The 21747-nt window shown below is 36.1% G+C and overlaps 1 protein-coding gene across 1 annotated transcript in view; it reads right to left on the bottom strand.

Annotated features, from left to right (window-relative positions):
• The window catches only part of LOC117334431 (sperm-tail PG-rich repeat-containing protein 2-like), an 83472-nt gene that overhangs the window by 57566 nt on the left and 4159 nt on the right, over positions 1–21747 (bottom strand). Inside the window, exons 5-9 of the mRNA XM_033894060.1 lie at positions 21533–21697; positions 20789–21019; positions 20193–20306; positions 19250–19409; positions 11192–11445 (exon numbers count right to left, since the gene is read on the bottom strand). Of these exons, the coding sequence (XP_033749951.1) occupies positions 11192–11445; positions 19250–19409; positions 20193–20306; positions 20789–21019; positions 21533–21697 (924 nt within the window). The remainder of the gene's footprint in view (positions 1–11191; positions 11446–19249; positions 19410–20192; positions 20307–20788; positions 21020–21532; positions 21698–21747) is intronic.

Below are 21747 nucleotides of genomic sequence, written 5' to 3'. Positions count from 1 at the left end.
ACTCTTCCAACAGGATATCTTGAAATAGTGAGCTGTGTGGATCTAGTGATGTACATTGAGACAAGTTATCAGAAGGGTGAATGAGTCTGGGGGATTATGGGTACAGGGATTCCCTATGATGACATCAAAAGGACTATTAAATTCATGGTCTGCCTTTGGGACTAAATAGACACCCTTAACCCACTGAAATCACTTCAACATCCAGCTAGTCAAGTAATGGCCTGGTTTATATTTTTTTCTGATGAATATTTTTCTCCTGTGAACTGATAATGTTAAAAAGAACACAGCCAACGCAGGAGAATCCTATAGCAAGAGATATCTTAAATACACAAATAAAACAACAATTTATCCGAAATCAATAGAGTTCCACAACTATCTGATGTACTGATCAAGATGGCTTATATCAATCAAAGTGCTGATTTGTGTACCAGTTCCGATCTGACTGCGCTTCAGGGTGAAAAATATGCGTAATTTGTGACTCAACTTTGTGTTTTTCACTACATGCTGTGTACACACGATTTTTCATGATATTTCACAAGGCTGTCTGCTCCGAAAGTAAAAGTACAAGTTTCTTTTTTTTTTTTAGCAAACATTCCTCAATGAATTTTTTTAACATGTATATCGCTGTTCCATCAACAAGGCTTCTTTAGTAAAAATGGAACAGTGTAGATTAACAATTTGTTACTACATGTACAAATTATTCCGAGAATGATGGACTCCACGTTAATAAAAACCCAGTGTTGTTTACAATAGTTTATGGCAACGATTTTTGGTCCATTTTTGTTTTGCCGCTTCCTGAAGGATGAGATTGGAAGAAACAGAAGAAACTAGAGAAGGTCTATCATGGAACGAGGACTTAAATCAAAGCCTGTATGTTAAATAGCCCATTACAATGACAAAGTTCGGTGAATCTTTACAGCACACAATAGTACACAGATATTTCTCTATGACAGGCCAATAAATTCGTGGGGCCATTTTCCCCATTCCGAATCCCTTTTTCCATTACCAGGAGCAACAGCTTGAGGCAACAGAGTTTGACAGACTATCTGATTAAAGTGATTTGCCTGTTTGATTGAGGGGAAATCAATCCGAGAAGCAATAAAGTCTAACCCGACTGCCATTTCATCTCACCTCTCCGAAGGCCAATTCCATAGCATGCTGTATGTGTTCAGTGGATGTCGATACAGACCTAGGATACAGACCTAGGGTCGTGCTTCAGTATCTCTGGGTGTGGTGCATACATCCACGTTAATTAGTGGAAATGAGGGTCATTTCACAGACACCCTTCCCTAGGTATCAGTACCCTGATACGGGCACAGGCCTTGAACTGCGAATATGGCACATAAAGTCATATCATGGATGTGATTTCGAGATGTCAGAAATTAGAGTTGACATTTCCATGAATACTGCAAGTGATAATTGTCAGTAAATATCAGAGCACACTGGGAATGGATACTTATTCTGCCAAAGTCAACCCGTCATATATTTCAATTTTTTTATCTGTAAAATAAATATACTGTTTTGGCACTTGCAATTTATAACAGTAATTCAATTACTGAAAATATGTTCTGGAAGCTTCATACATCTTTTAATTACCCTTCAAACAAGGTTTTATTTGCCTTTGATTAATTGAACTTTGACCTCTAGCCCACAAAATTAAGTTACTTTTGTTTTCTCATAAGTTCCTAAACTACATCATTAGTGTTACTCGTTTGGCTGCCCACAATGAACCATTATTACCCATGATGCTCTTGATCTGTTGATGATCTGAGGTATATAGTTACAAATTAATCAAGTTTAGTCCACATCTTCCCCGAAGTAACAATGGATATTTATTTCCTTCACCAAAAAATACTAACAGTGACCTCTGACCTACATGTAATGATGTATGCTAGCCTGGAACAAATCTCAGCCTGTCATACAGACAGTCGGTGTCCTTGACCTTTGTTGGTGCTATAGGAACCTCATTAATTAATGATCTGGACATTGACTGTTTGGTGTTTCTAAATCTGGATTATTTGGGAAGAGGTGCCAAGTTGGAAAACCTTGAATGTCCACATTTAATATTAAAGAGTTGATATTTTTCTTTTTCACAATAAGTAAGACCATTTTGATATTTAACAGATGTAACAGTGCCAATGGTCAGCACATTCATTAGCTGTTGATTGGGTTGGTTAATGTTCTACGGCAGAAAATACCTGTAATCTGGTTTAAATGTATTCCATGCAATAGAAACCTGTGTTCATTGTATTCAATTCAGTTGAATAATGTGTTACTGCAGGGTATGGAGGATTCCATCCGGCAAACTTGTTGCATTTATTGAAAATGCAATAGGTTTCGTTGTAACTGATAGCAGCTAGTTCATTGCAGTATTAGAAAGGGAGTTCATTGGATAGATAGAGGGGTTCATGCTACTGACTTCAGATTACATATGATAGTCTCATCTCAGTAGAATGATGGATTTATTGCATCACGGAAAAGTGGGTTCAAGGGTGGTAAAGGGGGATATTCAGAGTGGAAGAGAGAAAACTTCCTGGATTCCTTAGGAACGAGTTCATGGCGTACTTGATATACCAGACTCCAAGAAAAGCTGGTGTACACCTATCAACATGCACCTCTGTGGTTTAATGGATCTTGTATGTAACGGAGCTCTCTCCAAGCTAGTGTATCATTGTCAATCCTGCAAGTCCTTTACACAGAAATGTGCTGCCAACAGACTTAATCTCTCAACATTCAAGCAGATTCCTCACTGGATATGGCCGCAAGTCTGTAAGACATGGGAAGAGACACACAAAACGTGTTCTCTCCTGTCTATATAAAACAAAACCTTTCTATATACACTTCTGGCAGACATTTCAAAACTAAATCAGTTCTAAAAATTCTTTCAAAGAATATAGATAGAAAAAAACCCACAATGTTATCAGTATGATATGTCCTTCGATATGTCTAAAGTTTTTTTTCACGGACTTAAATACAAAAAGTTGCTATAGGAAGTTACTTAAGATGTCAAAATTATATCAATATTTGTTTATAAAATCATTTATTCAGACAGAAAGAGATTTTGAAATGTTGGCTTATCTATGAGAACTAGTGGAAGTTGACATGGTAAACTTCCTCTGATAAACTCTGAAATGGCATATCTCATTGGCAACTCTCATTGACTTCTCCGTGATAAAACTTCCCATGATAATTTTAATGCACACTTTCTGTTTTATATTTATATATAGCAACAACAAGAGCTGAAGATGGTACAAAATGACTGGATAGTTTTGTTCAATATAGGAAACTGATTATTTTCCTTCTTTTATAAAGGAAATGAAAAACCAGCAGGAATCACAACATCTTTTAGTGTGTTGTATCAGATCTGAATGTCACCTGTCCTTTTTCTCAAGCTGTTCTAAATTGACAGCAGCCATATTGAAGTCAACCGGTGCAGAGCTGAGCAAGATGGTGAGACAAATTGATAACACAAAAATTAAAAGACAAAGAGAATCTAGAAGAATTATCTGAGTTTTTCATCAACCATACTGCTTGATAATCCTTTATAATCTTCTTAAGTGTTTTTTTCATCTTAGGACACCACAACATATCTGGAAACTTTAACACTTTCATCTTGGCTGTTAGCCAATCCAACAGTTTGACAAAGCTACGTCATTAACAGGGAATCGGTGTGTTAGGTGTGCCATCTGGCTGATCAGGGTTTGTAGAGCTCTTGAAAAAGGTACAACTGCTACAGGTGTCCACCAGTCTGTCCTCACAATGTCAAGAGAAAATGGCTGACCCATGGCAGCAAAATGGAAAACCTTACAAAAAACATTCTATCTTAATTTGAATACAGGTTTTTCTCACAAATATATTCTGTGAGAAGAATTTCTTTCTCTGAGATATAAGTAAGAACATGTGTTTTAAAACAATGTGAAAGAGAGTTAACATGGATGTTAAGATTTAAGGAACCTGCTGTACAAGTCGTGAAATTGGAAACATTTGTGGAAATCCTTTAGAATGCTAGACAAGAATATTCAGTGTATATAGTGAAGCATTTTAATTATAAGAATTCAAAGAATTCTCTTTTCATCTCCAAGAATGATTTTCTGTTCAACACATATATACATGTGAACCATGTGAATTTCGTCATGAGTATCAAACTTTCTTCAGGTTATTTTTGGTTTTACGCTAGAAGTATGAGATTTTGCTCACATGGGGAATTCACAAAAACAGACTTCTAGAAACCTTCCAAACTTTATTATGAAATAGTCTTTTATAAGATTCTAAGCTTTTTGATAAGAATCAATTTTCTTAAATTTCAGATGAAATGGTGTTTAATAAGTTATTCTCCTAATTTCTGATAAAATCTTGTTTGACCTATCTCCTTGCCTTACAAGGAATTTGACATGATAACGATAAAAACATAATGATTTGAGGTAGATTTATAACCCTTTCCCCATAGTTGTCTAGTATCTGACATCAAGCAATTTTGTTTCATCATGGCAGGTCGACATTTATTTAAATGGATTGTCAATCTGGAGAAAAATGGAAAGAAAAACAGGTGAAAAGATAGCAAGTGTATAGTGAGGTTATTGATGGAAGGTGAACATAATAAATTCTCTATGCCCATAGGTAGGTACTTCACAAACACATGTTAATGAGGACAAATTTCATATTAAGGAGGACACAATCGGGTTTAGGTCTAAAGCCCGAGTTGGGCCATTGATAGGGTGTATTTGACCTAGGGGTAGATTGTTGGTCTGCACACGCTAATCTACCTACGGCTCTGATAAGCCTTGTAAACTCGGCTACTCCATTATCAAACTCATGACAGATACGTATACCTTCACATATTTTTCTCCCGAATTTGAAAATTTCTCATGCATTACAATAATTGCAGCAAATTACGTACAGCTGAAATGCCAAGACGTCTGATCTTATCGCTATTCCTCTGTATACTGGAGTTTTTTTTTTTATTTATATCAATTCTCTCAGTGTTTAATTTTCAAATCTTTTCACCAGCAAAGAAATTAGGCAAGTTTTTACAAGCCAATAATTGGTCCTAATGCTATGCATCCTGTGTGTAAAGCAGCCGTGTTTTCTAGCATTGACTCGGCAAAGACGTCAAATCTCCTTATTAACTCGCTATATGTAATTGTATGAAATGAATATCTGCCAGTAAAACTTGCCTAAAAGGCAGTCACGCCACATAAACTAGCAATACGACTTGATGTAACAATATAAAACAAACCCATGACCAAGGAAATCAATTACGCAAACCTAATCTACAAAACAGATCTTTATAAGTGTCTATCCCCTTTGTGAATGTCTTTCAGATTTATTTTAAACCTACACACACTTGAATAAGAAGTCCTTTACAGAGATTCAGGTTTCCTCTACAAATTTATCACTTAATGCTTTTTCATCAGAACTTCATTTGAAAAGAACATCTTGAATATGAAGTTTGAAAGATGGGAGATTGCTGTGGAACTTTATATCAATATTTGACAATAAATATCAGAGAGATGGTATTCAGAAGTCATATCTGATGGTATGGTATCTTATAGAGAAAAAGGCTTTTATTGTGTGGAATGGCTGACAAGATAACAAATAGGTTCACTCGTAAACAAAGTTTTAAAATCAAAACCACTTCAAAATTCCAGATGAAATATCAATTGAAATATGGGAATTCCTTCTGTTCTTGTTGGTACATGTGATGTTTTACACATGAACTTTTTCAGACATCAGTATCGATATGTATCACAAAGTTGCGGAGCTTGGCTATACATATACAACATCCAAATAATAAGTTCCATTGTAACTAAATACAAAATGGATTTGGAACCGTCCAACATGTCGCTTTGTAGACACTAAGCTATGGAATACATGTACATTGATATCTTCCATTACATTTGGCTCAACAATTGCATGTAGGCTTGTACATGCTGTTTTCTGGACCGATATTCCATTCCTTGGCTGTGCTTTGTCCTAAGAAAATAAGTCTTATTTAAGATGTAATTCCACCAGATTTAAAGAAAATGAGTTGCACAAGTCACTTCAAGAAATGAACAATCAGATTTATGATAATTTGCCTCAATAAAACAGAAATGTAATGGAATATTTATTCCAGGATTGTCACAATGGCTGAAATTTGATAGTGCACAGAGATGGAAAATAAATAGTTTCATCCTAAGGACAAAAGACAAAGCTACCCTGTAATTGACTTATCCCCTTTTGGGAGGCAGGATCGTGTCTTGTACTTGTGAAATTTCCTAGCCAGCCACCAAGTGAAATGATTCTCACCACAAGGGAGTCAAGCTTTTATCATTGTTTTGTCAATCAAAGAATTTGAAACAATACCAAGGGCAAGCCTTAATAGAAGAAAGGGGAGCCATTTTCCTAATAGCAGCACTATCTGCCGTTCATGGGTGGTTGGGATCAATAGGCTTCAGCAGGCCTCTGCTGGCACAAGCCACACTCCCAACTTTAGATTTATGTTATTTCATCAAGTTTTCCTGTTTCAAGGTTTTCATGTGAACTGTTGGTGATCACGCTGATGCACCGGTAATTAGTGATGCAATCATAATTAGTGCATGTCACTTCGACAAATTCTACTCCCTGCAAGTTCATAACAACGCATGTGTGTCCGGCCAGACAGAGGGGGTGCAGGGACGGAAATTGAAGGCCGTTGTTGGGGTGTTCGACAGGCCCTGACACTAGACAAAGACCAGCCATGAGAAATTACTTTAAAAATTAAACTCTCTGTGAACTAACTGTCCTACAGACAGCGCTAGATTGGACAAGGGATGGGACGACAGTGAGGCTGAACACCATATACAAAATACATGACTTTATATATAAGTTCCAGCTGTCGATGTTTATTAGACCTTCAAGGTCCCATCTATCCTGGTTACGGAGCAAACTCGTCCCTCACACTATGTTAACACTGACTGTATCGCATGGAGAACAAACTGATCATCGGAATCTCGCCAAATTACAATATCTCCATTTTATGTGTTAATTTTTTTTACACAGAGTTTTTTGGAAGTACAGAGGTAACATTCTGGCCTTTCCTTGTAAAGACATTGAGGTTTTTTTAACATTTCTCCACCTAATACCCCTGTGGAGTTCCAAGTCATAACACATTTGACAGTCATCCCCATAAATCGGCATGACTCTCATCCTACACGTGCGACTCATTAACTAATTTATTCAGATTTATTTTTTTTTCTTTCCAAACTGATCTACACACTTATGAAGCATATATATGTATGAGGGTAGAGTTCGCATTTAATAGGAGTGTGTCGTAGGTTTATAACGATCAACTGAGTCATCAAGGCTTCTTCCTCATCTCTCCACCAATCCTACCTATCAATTTTAATGAAGTTGGGATTTTAAAGAAAATCTGAAATAATCTAATAATGCTTGGAACCTAATCACTGCTGCACAATATCTTGGTGGGTAATTTTCCGTTCCCTATAAAAGTTTGGCGTTTTTAAAACATTCTCATCATAGGAAGACCTATTTTCTAAATCGAGCACAGTAAACAAAGAACATGTAGTTCTGTAATTTTATCTAATCTGACTTCTTTTTTATGAGACAGAGAAGTTTTTCATTACGCATTATTAGGGAGATATATATGCTGGCGTAGCGGCATATGATTTATTTATGGGTTTTATATGGAATTCAATTATAGTCATTCAGTTATGTCTATAATTCAATTTTGTCCCATTTTCCATTTTCAAAATTACCAGAAAAGTTATTTGTAACATATAAGAAAGCAATTGTTTTGTACAATTTTTTATAGTTGCTACTTTTTTTTCTCTTTTTAAAAAAAAATTTAAACTGATGTATATAAAATATTTATGTACTGTTTTAGTGAAAAATAAATAAAGAATGCTACCAAATTAAGTCTGTAGCACTGTCTTTAAATAAAATAGATGCAATTATTAAAGCTATACTTGTAATATGTGAACTGCCTGTCAAATTTCATTAGTCTGGACATATTTAATCTGTTTCATAATGCGCCCCATCTGTGATTTCATTTACATCAAAAAGCCAGGCTAAATTTAATTAATCAATTATAAATGCAAATATCTGTAATTTATTCAAGATATATTTAATTTTTCTGTTTTCATATTTTTTCTAATATTTTTAAATGCTAAAATTTCAATCCAGATAATCACACATGAACGATATCCATGCAAAACTTAATTCATCATGGTACATATTGGCCACAGTGTCAAGGGAGATAACCCCTACACTGATGTTTGGACCATGTGCCTACCGACCACAAACCCCCTCTCTTTGGTAATAGGGCCAATTGCATATGTCGTGCTGAATGAACTTTTTGCTGATAACAAGAAGAAAAATTGACTTGAAGATAAATGAAGTAAATTAAGAAGGTCCCTTATGGGGGCTGTGTGGCAAGGATGCAGTGCAGCAAACCCTGCACAGGGCTGACCCCTTGTTAGGCGAACGACATGATCTCCAGTCGTACAGAAAATTGGATACGGAACAACACTCACAAATCAAGCAGACAGAACTATCCTTGCTGATAATTTTTTTGTAATTTTGCGACAGAATTTGCAACAGTGATGATCATATTCTTTGTCCTAGACAAAGCTTGATGGATAGCCAGATTAGGCTGCGCCTCAACTTGGACGAAATCCTGGTGCCACTGTTAAATACTGCTAATGTGCTTGGAATGGGATCATATCCATAATTTTGCATAATATCGGAATTGGTCGTGCCAAGCAAACATCTATCTGATGGTGTATAATCAGGCTTCAACTCAAGTTTATCTCATTACTATGAAAATTTGACATTTTTTCATCAACTCTTTTTTTCCATTTGATTTTGTTCCACTATGATTGAAGATTTAAATTCAGATATAAGAATAGTGATTCTAAGTCGTCTGTAATAGTGTTGACGATTCACGGCCTTGGGCTGATGAAGTTGTCTATCTACTTCAAAGTGCATCCTCCATGCTATTTACTAAAGTACACATTTTTTTTTGCCCATTTAATGAATCCTCAGTATAATGGGATGTCCTAACCTTCCCACCCTCTGATGACAGTTGAATGACCCTGATCAAAAGAATGTCCCACTCATCGCAGAGTCGGGGGATAAAAAGGCTATATTAAAAAAATGTGTCTGATGGCAGTGTATTCATCATCTAGATCGTTAGTGTAATGTAAACAGTAATTAACATACTATCCTCCAACATCTACTCTCATTCACACCGTTCACATTATTCTAAAGTGTACTGTGGTTATGAGTCAAACTTCTGTCTGAAAATAATTCTAATTATTCTAAGTGATTGGGGACTAGAAGTGAATGGCAAAGTTTTTTGCAGTAAAACTCACTATACTGTACCATCCAGTGAAATATTGATGGTCGAAATAGAAATTTTTACGAAATGGTTAAGAAATGAGGAAAATTAAAACAACTGCATGTAGTGTATTCAGTTGTCCATGTCAGATTTCAGCTACGGCTATATAAGGCCTATATCTCCAACAGTCCACTGGCTTAGTGTTGAAATAAATCATCTTATCTGAACAGCGCTGTTCATTTATGAATTAAAATATCTTGAATATGAAGCAATTAGTCAATATGTCGTAAATTTCACACTGAAATGTAATCTAATGTTAGATTCACTGCACTGCATTACCATTGTGCTTGTAGTTCATATCATATATAGAAACATGATTACATCATTACCTATGCATAAATTTACATATTTGAATAATGATCCTAATAATTCTGAAGGATTTAGTGTTTTATTTCATAATTTATATCATATACACTAAAGTTTTAGTCCCTAGGCTTGTGTTTTAATTCTCTTTATAAACTGTGGTGACATCATTAATCAATATCATAACGATGATTGATCATATGTAAATTGACGTCTATGTAATAGACATTACGTGTTCCACTACCGACTGTACATATTTGTCTGGTGTGTTTCGTCACAGTGAAGATCTGTCACTATAAACATCTGCCAGACACACAATCCTGGAGTACAAACGACCAATAACTGATGAATTATGGCTAGATACCGCCAGTATGACGATCAAGGCAATCATTTAAATTCATAACGGTTGTGCAAGAATAATTTTATGCAGTTTCCTCGACCCATCTGTTAAATATTACACTTTTAAATAACAAATCCACTTGATATTTCATATACAAAAAGCATAATCTATTACTATTTTCTTTAAAGTCGTAGAAAACAGCCCATTATAATCAGTAAATTTTTGATTGAACTGTAATGTGGTTTGATTGCTGTGTTGATTAAGGACCGTGTTTTTAGGACTTAGGAAGTTTGGTACTTAGTTATCTCACGGACGACTGACTCCATCTTTTGAAGTTTGAAAATGGTGACCAGGATATTGAATTAATGAAATAGTCTGAACAGGTGATGATCTGAACTTTAGGAAAACAGTTTTTTTTTAAATAATTGATTCATCAAATATTTATTCGTTTATCTTGATTCTGTTTATTGTATGAATCAATACCATAAATTCATCAATTTAAAATGTATTTTTCAAACAAATAAATTCAATTTAATACATTTATCAATAACATGTAGTAATGTAGTCCAATGATATTTAGTATTACAGTGGTCAATTGTAGTATAAGAGTCTTTTTTCCCATGGGACTTAAAAAAAGATTTTTAAAAGTTGTCCTACATTGTATGTGTGACTTAACCATTTCAAAAAGTTTTACTCAGTGTAGAAAAACCCATCAGAATTCAACATCATCACTCGTAGAGTGATTTTGATTTTGATGATAATTGTTGTTAATGGCTTTCAAGCCTCGGTTTTAATACAGAAAAAACATTAAGATAGAAACTTTAAAATCAAATTCCAATTTTGTAAATGCGTTAAAGAATATGCAGTGAATTTATGTACTCATCTATATAATTTCTGTAAAATGAACAACTATTTAGACATTAACTTAAATTTTTCATGAAAATAAATAATTAACCATGGTTACAGAATGTTAAATTACCTACAATTTCAAAATATCTTTGTTCTTCTGTTCCCAATCTGAAACACCTTCAACAATTCGACTGTAGGTCTTAGAGAGTAAGCATACATGTAAGGTTGTTCTCAAACACCGAATCAAATGTTTTGGTGTTCTAACAAAATGATGGATGATTCACAGATTGATATCAAATGAATATAAATAGAAAGCCTACCTTGATGACACTAGGGGCCTCTGTGAGGCGAGAGGTCACGGAGGCGAAGGTTGACGACAGGTTCGGGTACCTGTTCTTGAATGGTTTCTCCTTGACCTGGTAGTGGGCAGGGCCAGGGATTTCCACTTCGTCCTTTTTAGTCATGGTCTTGATCCTGACGGACGTGGTACCAAACACTCCTTTACGCGTGCTCTCAATGTAGGCTTTCCTCATACTATCGGAACCCATACCTGTTATGTTATAGGCTCCGGGACCTACAAACAACACATCACTTAGTTACTGTCAACATTTTTATTTTGGTGCACTAAAATATTAGTGGATTACTGAATTTAAACTGATTAGCATGGTGATAAATTGTCATGTATCCACAATACTTGTTGAAGAAAACAAGCTACAATTACTGCAAGTTGAATTTAGCGGAATTCTTGCATGCGAAAATAAGATTACCGTTAAGCTATGTAGGTTTACGGCAATGTAGAGAAACAAAAGGAAGAGTGAAAATAACAGTGGGTTGGGTTGGAGGTGGGGATGAGGTGGGGTTGGAGGTGGGGTTGGAGGTGGGGGTGAGGTAGGGGTGAGGTGGGGGGTGAGGTGGGGGTGAGGGGGTGTCAGGTGGCACAGTCAACACATTTGCCTTTCACCTAGGAGAGCAGGAGTTTGATATTTGATGCCTGATCAGACAGTATAGGTGAAATGGTGTGGGCCAGGTACCTAACCAAGTGGGTTTTTTCTTGGTACTCTGGTTTCCTCCCGCAGTAAGGGATCTTACATGCTTCTATCCGGGCCAACAAAGGTGATTAATATATATTACTTGTTAAAGGTTGTAAAATAAATAAAGTTTACATATTTCAGGAATACAGAGTAAGAATTAAATAGGTCACAGAAAGAGGAGTGTTAGTGGAGCAGTTCTGTTCATGGACAAACTCCTTAAAGTGAAAGGTATATATCAGGGGTCATGATCGAAGTGGCCATGTTTGACATAAAGCAGAGAGTGTTGGTGATTCAAGGTGAGAACTAGAAGGGATATGATATCCTGGATATTTCAAATTTTAACTATCTGACTGAAAAACACACATTAACGAAGGAATATTGCTATAGGGTTCTTAGTCAACCCAGAAAACTCGCACACTAAACCATTGTAGTTTGCAAAGAAAATGCTGATCCAGCTTTTGGAAACTTAGTGTGACATCAGTGTATATTTCAAAATATGTCTGTAAATCAGTTTTAAAAGGTTTGAAGATTGCCTGTTAAACTAGACAGGTGCAGGAAAATATTTCTAAATAGTTAGAAAGAATTTCAAATATCTGGCGACCGACCTCCATCTACTTGAACAGGTGTATTCTGGAGTGATTTAATATCACCAGTGGCTTACCACATATTACTACTACTTCAAATTTCCCATGATGAAGAAACAAAGGTAAAGCATTAATTAACTGGATATTACTACAGCCCACAGTAGAGTATTTCACTTCGTAAACGAAGACAGCAGACTACTTCAGTCTACTCTTAAAACCAATAACAAGGTATTATACAGGTAGTTTACAAAATCAACAAGCAATTTGCTGGCAAATACTTGAGTGAGTTTTGCAGTTTGATCAGATAGTTAGGGGATTGCATGGAAGTCTGTTTCCCACTGGAAACGTAATAGGATGTGATGATACCGATGATCAATACTTTGATTACAAACATGGAAAGATTTTCAGACTTCATACATATGCATAAAGTAAAGCCTACTTATAATAATGCCAAAGATGGAAGAGATTGATACACTTAATAGATATACTTGTAAAAATCCAGTTTTTGGTGTGGTGAAATTTTCCATTTAGATGAGACAGATATAAAGGCTGTTGTAATCCACAACAGTGTAAGATGGCTGTCCATCAATGATAGTTAATGGCTCCTCGGGGTGGTGTAACTGTTCTCAGGCAGGCTAGCTTGTTCAGGCAAAGTATCATTCTTTAAGCACAAATTAAAAAACTGATAACATGGTTGTAAAAGATTTTATAGAAATGTGTGAAAATATGACTGGTGCTTTGAGTGTCCAACACCTTATTTGTTACATCTCGTCAAAGGACTAAGCATTTAATTTATCCCATGACAGAGATTTTTAACACTCTATAAAATACTTGATGTATGCTTAAGTAATGAGAGTCACTCTTCTCATGGACAGTTAGACATGACTCATTGTTTCACATTTAAATGTCTGCCAAATTTGAATGCCAACAGAACATCAATGGTCAAACCTCCAATTAATAAAATCTCAAGGCAAGGTCAGCAAAGTCTGAAGACAAGACCAATAAGTCTAAGACAAGATCAATAAGTCTAAAGACAAGACCAATAAGTCTGAAGACAAGACCGATAAGTCTGAAGACAAGATCAATATAGTTTGAAGACAAGACCAATAAGTCTGAAGACAAAACCAATAAGTATGAAGACAGGACCAATAAGTCTGAAGACAAGACCAATAAGTCTGAAGACAAGACCAATAAGTCTGAAGACAAGACCAATATAGTCTGAAGACAAGACCAATATAGTCTGAAGACAAAACCAATAAGTATGAAGACAGGACCAATAAGTCTGAAGACAAGACCAATAAGTCTGAAGACAAGACCAATAAGTCTGAAGACAAGACAAATAAGTCTGAAGACAAGATCAATAAGTCTGAAGACAAGACAAATAAGTCTGAAGACAAAACCAATCAGTCTGATGACACAACCAATAAGTCTGAAGACAAGATCAATAAGTCTGAAGACAAGATCAATAAGTCTGAAGACAAGATCAATAAGTCTGAAGACAAGACCAATAAGTCTAAAGACACAACCAATAAGTCTGATGACAAGATCAATAAGTCTGAAGACAGGACCAATAAGTCTGAAGACAAGATCAATAAGTCTGAAGACAAGACCAATAAGTCTAAAGACAAGACCAATAAGTCTAAAGACAAGACCAATAAGTCTAAAGACAAGATCAATATAGTCTGATGGTGGAGGTTGTTCTGGGTGTGATCATGAATAGCCATGCAATTTAAATGAAATGCAAAAGATTTGCAATTTGTGAGGATGTATTATCCATTAGATATTAGAGCAAGTCCATTCTTACTAGAATTCAGACACAGACAGTACATTTGATGAAAGAGTTGAATTCTATCTATATGTATTTCAGAGCTAAACTTCCAGGTGAGAATGGTGTTATGGAGTTGGTCGTCTGTAGCCAGTGTACTTTAGCAGTGTAATCACTTAACCTGCTTATTACATAATGTCGTGAGCAGAAGCACCAACTGTGCCAGTCATATTTATTTAAAACAAAGCAGATTTCAATATTTCCCTGCAGCAAGGTCATCTGTTAAATTAATTCCTGACTCTATATTCAAATAGTAAGCTGTGTCGGGCATGATACAGCCAGTAACATGCAACTAACTCATCACCTCTAACAGTGCAACACCTTCTGCCTTTTTTGTCCTAGTCTGAGAAGGCTGGGCAGAATAAGTCAGAGGTCATGTGCCAGTGAAACTAAACTGTTATTTCTAGTAAATGATTTTTCTTGTCTTCAGTTGAAGATCCAAACAGTTTGGTCTTTTGTTTTGATAATTTTTTCCTCAAGTAGACACCCTTGTCTGTGTGTTTTGATCCTCATTTCCCGGAGTAGATACACCTTTGTCTGTGTGTTTTGATCCTCATTTCCTGGAGTAGACACACCCTTGTCTGTGTGTTTTAATCCTCATTTTCTGGAGTAGACACCCTTGTCTGTTTGTTTTGATCCTCATTTTCTTGAGTAGACACACCCTTGTCTGTGTGTTTTGATCCTCATTTCCTGGAGTAGACACCCTTGTCTGTTCATTTTAATCCTCATTTCCTGGAGTAGACACACCCTTGTCTGTGTGTTTTGATCCTCATTTCCTGGAGTAGACACACCCTTGTCTGTGTGTTTTGATCCTCATTTCCTGGAGTAGACACACCCTTGTCTGTGTGTTTTGATCCTCATTTCCTGGAGTAGACACACCCTTGTCTGTGTGTTTTAATCCTTGACTCATAGTGAGATTGATTTCACATTATCATTTTTTACCAATATAACAATTTTCAGGCAATTAAGGATCAGAAAAATCCTAAATCTGATTGCAGTTCCTAGGACTGATAGTCACACACATCAGATTTGTAACATGGGCGAAATGGACTTGAATGATAACTTTTCAATTAAAGCAACATAAAGACTGATGGTATCAGAAATAGTAGGTGCTAATAATGTGCTGCAAACATGAAACCAATTTAAAACGAGTTAAAGAAGAATCCAAATACACCATTATCATGATAGATCTTCGCAACAATGGAAACCAGTGTTAGGGTAATATTTATTTTGTATTAACCCAAAGGACATGAAAAACGTAATTCAATTTTTATATCATGTATATTTAGATTTGTGAGGGCTAGGGTATGCAGAGACATGTCGTAATCTTGTCAACGACAGCGTGAATTTTCTCCCTCATGCAACCTGCCACATAACGGACCTGCAAGGATGGGGGACCTGGGGGGCGTGAGTCACGGTTCTTTATATTGACAGTACATCCATATTTCATCTCTATCTGATGAATGTGACAGAATTATGGAAATGACTATAAACCATGGCTACAACAGGACAATAAAGGTTTGAGGTGTGAAAGTACACAGATAATTATTCCTAATGCTCATAGACCAGTCCAACACATTACAGAGTTGTCTTCTCCTTGTCATCTGCTGATGACGGACGGATAGGCCCCAAGGAAAAACGGGGCGAAAACCTGCCAAATAAGACCATTCGTGTAACAGTTTGTTACAATGTCGAAAAAAAAACTGAGTGATAAATTATTCAATTCATTAGCAAAATCCATTGTCTTTCAATGATAACGACGAAAGAATGCCAGCCCCCTGGGTGGCCAGACCCTCACATGAGAAAACACAGAGAAATCAGACGATACAATTGATACACTTCTTTAGCTACCGATTGATAATTCTGCCTAGGCCAAATATAATGTCAGAAAACCTGATGACTGATCGTTAATGATCCTTAAATCGTTTAGATTATGTTCATTATCCTAATTTTTATTTGTCCATGGCAGTTTTTAATTCATATTGATGATGGATTCCAGATAAATTCCATGTGATCGTATATGGTATTCCCTCAGATTAAAATATAATTTCGCATTATTCACACATGCACGGATATCTGACAGAACTTAAGTCGGTGCCACTGTTTTGTAGATGATCTTTAGCCTTTGGAATATAAGCCTATCAATAGTAATCAAGGCTGATTTCAGATTTATGGTATTGAGGTGAACAATGTTTTGTTTATCTAACCAAGTCTAATCGATTACATTATTTTGAAACAAATTGTAATTTTGATGAGAACCAAATGTAATCCACCATAGAAATCTGCTCTTTTGATTATGGCAGACATTTTGTTTGTGATCAGCATTGTGAAGACAAAGTTACCAATGACATTGAAATATCTTAATTTAAACATTTTATTCTCAATTAATGAAGAATTTTTAAAAACACTGTTATGTTTGCGACAGTTTTGAATATTTTTTTCAAAACTAAAAGTATCAATAAAATTTTCCTCATAAATGTAATTAATATGAAATTACAATTTATTTGAAAAAAATAATGGAGAAAACACAAAATTAAAAAAAAAAACATTAAAAAATTGCTGACTGTGAGGACTGGTAACAATAAGAAACTCTCAATATGTTGGATCATCAAAAACAAATTACAATAGGCACCAATAATCTAAAGGATGTTTGAGATGAATCCCAATTTGTTATCATCACAGTTTCTGTACAGTGAGGAAGTTGGAGAGTAACCAGGAGTAGGAAGGAAGATACTGTAGTCAACATGTCTACAAAAGTAAGGAGGATGACAATGAAATGAATGAGGACGGTGGAGATGAAACAGGCTTTGCAGCCAACATATATCCTATGGTGTGGAAGGTGGAGAGCCAACAGATATACTATGGTGTGGAAGGTGGAGAGTCAACAGATATCCTATGGTGTGGAAGGTGGAGACCAGGAAAGCTTTGTAGCCAACAGATATCCTATGGTGTGGAAGGTGGAGAGCCAACAGATATCCTATGGTGTGGAAGGTGGAGAGTCAACAGATATCCTATGGTGTGGAAGGTGGAGAGTCAACAGATATTCTATGGTGTGGAAGGTGGAGCCAATAGATATCCTATGGTGTAGAAGGTGGAGCCAACAGATATCCTATGGTGTGGAAGGTGAAGAGCCAACAGATATCCTATGGTGTGGAAGGTGGAGAGCCAACAGATATTTTATGGTGTGGAAGGTGGAGCCAACAGATATCCTATGGTGTGGAAGGTGGAGAGCCAACAGATATTTTATGGTGTGGAAGGTGGAGCCAACAGATATACTATGGTGTGGAAGGTGGAGAGTCAACAGATATTCTATGGTGTGGAAGGTGAAGAGTCAACAGATATCCTATGGTGTGGAAGGAGGAGAGCCAACAGATATCCTATGGTGTGGAAGGTGGAGAGCCAACAGATATCCTATGGTGTGGAAGGTGAAGAGCCAACAGATATCCTATGGTGTGGAAGGTGGAGAGCCAACAGATATTTTATGGTGTGGAAGGTGGAGCCAACAGATATCCTATGGTGTGGAAGGTGGAGCCAACAGATACTCTATGGTGTGGAAGGTGGAGCCAACAGATATACTATGGTGTGGAAGGTGGAGAGCCAACAGATATTTTATGGTGTGGAAGGTGGAGCCAACAGATATACTATGGTGTGGAAGGTGGAGAGCCAACAGATATTTTATGGTGTGGAAGGTGGAGCCAACAGATATACTATGGTGTGGAAGGTGGAGAGCCAACAGATATTTTATGGTGTGGAAGGTGGAGCCAACAGATATACTATGGTGTGGAAGGTGGAGAGTCAACAGATATTCTATGGTGTGGAAGGTGAAGAGTCAACAGATATCCTATGGTGTGGAAGGAGGAGAGCCAACAGATATCCTATGGTGTGGAAGGTGGAGAGCCAACAGATACTCTATGGTGTGGAAGGTGGAGAGCCAACAGATATCCTATGGTGTGGAAGGTGGAGAGCCAACAGATACTCTATGGTGTGGAAGGTGGAGTCAACAGATACTCTATGGTGTGGAAGGTGGAGAGCCAACAGATACTCTATGGTGTGGAAGGTGGAGAGCCAACAGATATCCTATGGTGTGGAAGGTGGAGAGCCAACAGATATTTTATGGTGTGGAAGGTGGAGCCAACAGATACTCTATGGTGTGGAAGGTGGAGAGCCAACAGATATCCTATGGTGTGGAAGGTGGAGAGCCAACAGATATCCTATGGTGTGGAAGGTGGAGAGTCAACAGATATCCTATGGTGTGGAAGGTGGAGACCAGGAAAGCTTTGTAGCCAACAGATACTCTATGGTGTGGAAGGTGGAGAGCCAACAGATACTCTATGGTGTAGAAGGTGGAGACAACAGATATACTATGGTGTGGAAGGTGGAGACCAGGAAAGCTTTGTAACCAACAGATATACTATGGTTTGGAAGGTAGAGACCAGGAAAGCTTTGTAGCCAACACTACACTACAGACCAATACTTAATTGCATTTTCGTTTTTGTTGTCGAAAGGTTATAGTTACCATGGGATATTGTTCCACGCACATTTCATCTCTATATAACCATAAAAATTGAATAAACCGGGTAAGGAAACCTCCAAAGGGGAGGGTCGCTTACTAGCCATCGTGTGATCTGGCCATTATTACTCGACATTTCACCTCGTCTAGCTCCAGTTTTTATGTAGATTTGGTGACAAAAGTAGCCAATAACCATACTAAGACAAAATTTTACCGTCAAATAATTGAGGGAGTCAATAATAAAATGTTCAGGACAGGGAATAGGCCTTAAAGCAATAGAATTAGACAATTAAGTTTGAAGAATAAAAATACTAAAAAGAATAAATTTGATAAAGTATGTGCAAAAAAAAATGACAAAAATTTAATTCAGTGATAGAAATGTGTGCAAATCATTACACAGTAGATTACAGTTAGACTTGGTGACTGACCTGGCACTTTCTTAGTTACTTGGCCTGGAGTAAATCTCACGGATGTTTGTCCAAATGGGCTTCTCTTCAGACCGGTGATCCTTTTTGTGGACTCAAATGCATTTCTAGGGTCATTGTAGCTCCCTGGGGATGGGTTGCCACCTTTTAGGGGTGTGAATCGCTGTTATAACAAAGGACATAAATATTGTCTTTATAAGAAGAAAATGTCTCGGCTAAAGCCAGCTGTGTTCAGTATTAAACAAGTCAATTAAATGTGGTGATTAAAAACAGTTCAAATAATGGTAAACAGATGTTGATACTAGAATGTATATTATCAGGATGTAAAGTGTTATTATGTACAGGTGAAATAAACAGTACCTTATAGACTTCTTGTTAGTAAGTGACATGTCACCATGAAACACTGTCATCAATAAACTGCCCACAACTTTTTATATGAGTTTAAAAGCCAACTAAAATCTTTGACATTCTTAGTCTCAACTTCCATCAGCGCTTTCTGATGTCAGTTGAATTTGGCTAAAATGCCAAAAGGTTAAGATAAATAACTGTGAATTGATTCTCTAGATTAAGATAGTATACCAGGTAAATATACAGAGTAAGATGGACATCATTGGTCCTTAGTATGACACTCAGATGTCCATTATACATAATTTAGCTTCTGAATTTTAAATCTTTTTTTATTAAATATAAATAAATTGCGCTGGAATTTTTTTTAAGTGATAATTAAACTCCAGAATTCCATAAAGCTACTATTTGAAAAATATCATTTAAACAGCTGAGTAGAAGACCAGTGTACTTCCTCTTTATATCATATCATTTAATATCATCTCATGGTTAATATCACATTATATAATGCAACTTTTGATAATGTCATATTTTATTATATAGACAATATCATATCCAGACAAATTATTTTGTATACATCAACATTTAACATTGTCCATACCTTGGACTGTGACATAAAGGGGGGATGCTCAACTTCGATTCCTTCTGTGTTCAGTTTTGGGGGTTCTGGGTCAAACAGACCTTTGGAATCATATTTCCCAGGGCCCGGAACAGCCTGTAAACATCATAACAATCATTATAGAGGCATCATGTGATTAGAATAAATTTCTCTGCTTAGCTATGAAAAAATTAACATAAGGGAAGCAACTCTTGGAATTTATTAATTTTAGCACATCACATATATTATGAGAATTGGTTTCGGTGGAAAAAAAAACAACTGATGTTTGTAAATCATGACATGAGGTTATAATTATTGCTGTAATTTTTCAAATAGAACATCATTTTGTTATCATTAGGCTTAAGAATAAAATGTTCTGACTGTACACTTTCATTTAACATAAAATTTCAGCCATTATAATAATAATAATGAAAAAATAATGTTAATCATCATATACATTAAATGCAAATATATTGTCTTGATAAGAGATATCATGTGATAATAACAAAAATATAACACAAAAATATGTTCATATATATATTATAAGGGGTGATGGTAATGAAAAGGTTAATTATCACAGAAATGCCTCCTTTACTCACCCTTTTTTCTTCGTCTTTGACAATGGCTTCATGGTAGCGAGGAATCCTTGCCTCGAACTTGACATGTTGTGGTTCCTCTGCGTTAACATTTTCAGCATTTCCTACAAGTTCCCTGTAAGGTTCATACTCTCCTGGACCAGGGCCGTGTTTACCCATGCTCAAGTCTAACCTCTTAGATGTCAACTTTCCAAAATGCACACCTTTGTAATTCTTTGTAGGTTTTGTATCATCCTGAAAATAAAAACATATTTTTGAACTGAAAATTAAAAAAAAAAAAACCTTGGTATACATTAATGTATTTTGATTGATTTACAAATTCCTCTATTTCAGCATGCCTTTTTCTTACTCTATATAGCAAGATTGATGCTAATTATTTTATTACTTTTTTTAATTGTTTATACAACTCTGAGATGTCTCTCTCTTAAACGCAGATCAGCATAAAAAATATGCATACCTGGTCTATGGGAGCAGCATTTATGGCAAAATTTAATGGAAAAATTTTGGAAAAGAAGTTGCTATTTAAAGACAAAATGGTAGAAAAAAGATATTTATGTATTGCAAAACAAGCTTATCAATATAAGATGTATACTTCCGTACATCCTTTATAAATTTTCTGTGTAAATAAAATCTGAGATAAAATCAGATCAACTAGACACACATGGTATTTAGGACTAAATATTTACTGGTGTTAAGTCAAAAACAGCTTTGTTTTATCTATAGTGATAGAAAACAATGTCAACATACATTGCTGGGTTTGTAGAAGGCAGGACCCAGACTAACATCACGGTCAGGAGGGGCCTGTTTCTTCAATGTCCCATCGTCACATTCTTCATACCCGTATGCCTGACCTGACATCGGGATAGAGGGGGCCTCTGGCTTCCTGTGAAACTTGATTCTGCTGGTCAACAGCTGAAAGTAATGAAAGTTGGTTATTAACTAAAATATTAACATTATAGATA

This window comes from Pecten maximus, chromosome 1, assembly GCF_902652985.1.
Source record: "Pecten maximus chromosome 1, xPecMax1.1, whole genome shotgun sequence".
NCBI lineage: Eukaryota > Metazoa > Mollusca > Bivalvia > Pectinida > Pectinidae > Pecten > Pecten maximus.
Note: the sequence above shows the minus strand (reverse complement) of the source record. Positions and strands in the feature narration are given on the sequence as shown.